This window comes from Morone saxatilis, unplaced genomic scaffold (assembly GCF_004916995.1).
Source record: "Morone saxatilis isolate NCDOM2014 unplaced genomic scaffold, NCSU_SB_2.0 Contig15, whole genome shotgun sequence".
NCBI lineage: Eukaryota > Metazoa > Chordata > Actinopteri > Moronidae > Morone > Morone saxatilis.
In genome coordinates, this window is record NW_023339707.1 from 15,434,995 (window position 1) to 15,438,781 (window position 3,787).

Sequence of the window (3,787 nt, forward strand, 5' to 3'; positions counted from 1 at the left end):
CTCCAAAGGACCTGAGTTTATTTGATCATTATTACTGATGTATTAACATGAAAGCAGCATTTTAATGCCAGCTGATCAAGAGGGAGCTCATTTGAACTAGTTTACATACATTTGGGTAGTTAAATCTTAAACAAAGCATCATATTTTTTATACCTTGTCAAAGTAAGTACAATATTAGGTCAAATAAAATATAAAATAAGACAGAGTGGAGATGAAGAATAAAGTGCCATAAAATAAAAAATACTCAAATAAACTACAAGTACCGCACTTACTTTTATTTGACTACACGTAAATTCCACCACTGTCGACACTGCAGATGATGAATGAAGGCGGAAGTTTACAGTATGCAAAAAAAATGGAGAAGGTCAACAGACGGGCGTGGTAACGGAGTGTAAATACAGTAGGCTATTGGGACTGAAGATGGGCGGGGTGCTATTATACATAACGAGGACTTAAAGTGAATTAAAACATTTAAAAAAAAAAAAAACTATGAGAAGACATTTAAGATGTTTATGTACAGTAGGGTTATTAGGAGTAATCGAGCCCAATACAGAATAAGAATAACATCTATTTATTGCAGCAGAGTGGTCCAACTTGTGTCAAAGTCAAAACAATTGTTCCTGTTGAGGGATCATTGAACACGGTCAGTTGATACTCTGAGGATAGGTGGAGGACCAAGAAAAGAATTAGGCTTCATGGGAGGGACAAGAGATTTGTAATTGGAGCAGTTATACTATTCAGAGACCTGCTATAACCTGTCTGTCCTCTTCACACCAGGGAGACCTAGTCCTTGGGGTAATTTTATCATTGACTATTGTGACTATTGCCTTAATATTTGCTGGGAAATGGCTTGAAGCACCTGTGCTGTGACGGATGATTTTGGTCTATCAGCTGTAGAGATGAGATTTAGTGGATCTTGGCCCTGACGCCATCTACTGTGAAGTAAGTCTGATGTTGGCATCGCTAAACCCAACCCGGCCATCAGCTCAATTACCTTTATAAATGTGTGTAATTTAACATCATTTAGTTGTAATTTATTGAAATAAATCAAAATATCTCCAGTTCCCCGCTTTGGTCTTCAGGTTACAGCCACAGGCGTATTCTTAGAAATACGATCTTGAATTCCAGCAAGCTCGTTTCTCTGACAAGTCTTACCGGTTGTCCGGAGCTGTAACGTGAAACCAACTTCCGCTGCCGTGTGGTGTCGTGATTCAGGAGCTCTTGTGGTGCTTTCGGTGATGACGGAGAGCAACACTTACCTCACCTCACCTGTTCAAAGCCGCCTCAAAACAACACCGCCGAGGATGATTTTCATTTGACTACACGCATTGTTTTATCTCCCCGGGTGAGTAACGCTTTCCTCGCTCCCAATTAAATGGGCACCATTAGCAGAAAGATGCGTTTAGCTGGCGTGTGACAGCGCGGGGGGAACAAACGCAGGAAGAGGGTTGGCTCCGTGCACGCGCTTTATACACGCTAATAATGCTGTTTTAAAACATGTAACTGGATATTAATTCAGCTCACCGCCTTCCTGCGCCATAGACAGACGGAGGCAGACATACTGTCGCACGTCAATATCTGCGGGAGACTGTTTACCTTGTGTAATGAGCATGCGACTTCAATGCGATTATAGCCTATGCTTTCTCTAACGTAATTCCTTGTCTAAAACTAGTTGACCTGCATGTTTTGTTCTCTTCTGCAGGTGGCAGCCTACATGCCTGGAGGAAATTTTAAAAAAAATGCATCATCATCGGAGTTACACACCCGTGTCTTGGCCTATCAGAAATATTTTCTAAGAAAAACTGCAGCTGATGGTAAAAACTACAAATCCCAGCAGGAGAATTGTTGATATAATGAAATATTAAAGATTCCATGAAGTGGGAAGTCATTATTCAGCACTACAGCAACACTAGTGGTCCATAAAGGTATATTACAGTGATTTTTCATCTGGATGTCAGTGACTGATTACCAGATGTGACTGGGGATATGAATATCCTGGCCTAACTCCCTGAACACCCTAAGGATAAAGATAAGTTAAGTGTGTGACTGCGGGATCAACAGTAGCCATGCACAGCCCTGCTCCTGAAATTGTAGCTGGGTACCCAACCGGGTGCGTGGCGGATAAAGATGCCAATCCAGAGACGACCTTGGGGAGTGCCTACTCTCCGGTGGACTACATGAGCATCACCAGCTTCCCCAGGCTGCCAGAGGACGACATGCTGTCCGGGGAAAACACCCTAAAATCTCGCAAAGATGACGACAACGTCCTGAGTGAGCAGGATACAGGTGAGTCAGCCAGGGCAGACACATCATTTACTATTAGTCTTAAGGTTTCTGGATGTGGATTCATGGAGCAGCATTGTCTAATCTCCAGGAGCAGTTTTCACTATTCATTGTTGCAAGTCATTCAAGGGTGAATTTGAACTAGGGCTGCAACTAATAATTATTTGTATTATTAATTAAGTGGACTAACAGTCCAGAACCCAATATGTTGAATTTACTGCCATATATGACAGAAAATCCTCACATTTGAGAAGCTTGAACCAGAAATGTTTAGAATTTGTTGGGTTTTTCTGTTAAAGTAGGAATGGACCCTTTAAATTGACACATTTTTGAATGGAATTTGTTTTGACAGAAAAAGAACGTAAGGGACATATCAAAAATGTGTCCTGCTGTTTCTTGTTCAGTCTAAGGGTTTTGGCTTGTGTTGTTTGTTCCAGACCCAGATCTGTTTCTGAAGTCGGCTCGCCTACAGCGTCTCCCCTCCTCGGCTTCGGACCTGGCTAGCCACGATCTCGCATCCCTGCGGGAGACCACCGTAGACCCCTTTACAGAAGACTGTGCCTGCCAGCGAGATGGACTGACAGTCATCATCACAGCTTGTCTCACCTTTGCCACGGGAGTCACTGTAGCTCTCATCATGCAGATCTACTTTGGAGACCCACAGGTAGGAGCGTGTGTGTTGCAGTTGCACTTTTGTAACCATGTTGCAATATTGTTGCAAATAATTACAGGTGATTATGGGATTATTCCACACAAGTCAGTTCGAAGGTAAATTAACAATCTGTTTTCTGCTTTCCTGCTTCGCTCTCCTGTTTGTTGCAAGGTGTTTAACCAAGGAGCTGTGGTGACAGACGTGGCCCAGTGTACATCTCTTGGCTTTGATGTCCTTGAGAAACAGGGGTCCAGTGTTGACGCTGCCATCACTGCTGCCCTCTGTTTGGGAATCGTCCACCCTCACACATCTGGTATTGGAGGGTGAGTGATAAAAACACCTCTAAACAGGACCACCACTGAGGTTCCTAAACATGGTTCAATACAAAGATCTTTGTGCTCTGTTGACATTTAGTGGTGGAGTTATGTTGGTGCATGACATCCGTAAGAATGAGACGAGGGTCATCGACTTCAGAGAGACGGCACCATCTGCCATCCACGAGGAGATGCTGCATACGAACCTTGATCAATATGTAAGGCATTTTTTTGGAGTGTGAACTGTGAGATGTTGAGTCTTTTTGTTATTGTTTGGTACTGTGGTTAATGTGTGCACCCTATTCTTGCTGTTGCATCTTAGCCCGGCCTGCTGGTGGGAGTACCAGGCATGCTCAGTGGGATGCATCAGGCACACCAGCTCTATGGCAGGTACAGTAACTGTTATGTAATACAGTTTTTATTTGTTAAAACTCTCCCCATTGTTGTGTCATAAATAGTCGTGGTCTTCATGCTGATTTCTGGACATTACACCCTTCTTTGATATTGTTTGTTTCGTTTTGAGACACTCCCCCTTATA

General features: G+C 43.0%; 1 protein-coding gene across 1 annotated transcript in view; it reads left to right on the top strand.

Annotated features, from left to right (window-relative positions):
• Positions 1–1,182: 1,182 nt before the first annotated feature.
• LOC118324876 (glutathione hydrolase 7) overlaps positions 1,183–3,787 on the top strand; it is a gene marked incomplete at its 3' end in the record, with an annotated part of 7,131 nt that continues 4,526 nt past the window's right edge. The window contains 6 exon segments of the mRNA XM_035657372.1: positions 1,183–1,345; positions 1,703–2,286; positions 2,721–2,947; positions 3,107–3,258; positions 3,350–3,467; positions 3,572–3,639. Coding sequence (XP_035513265.1) covers positions 2,067–2,286; positions 2,721–2,947; positions 3,107–3,258; positions 3,350–3,467; positions 3,572–3,639 — 785 coding nt within the window.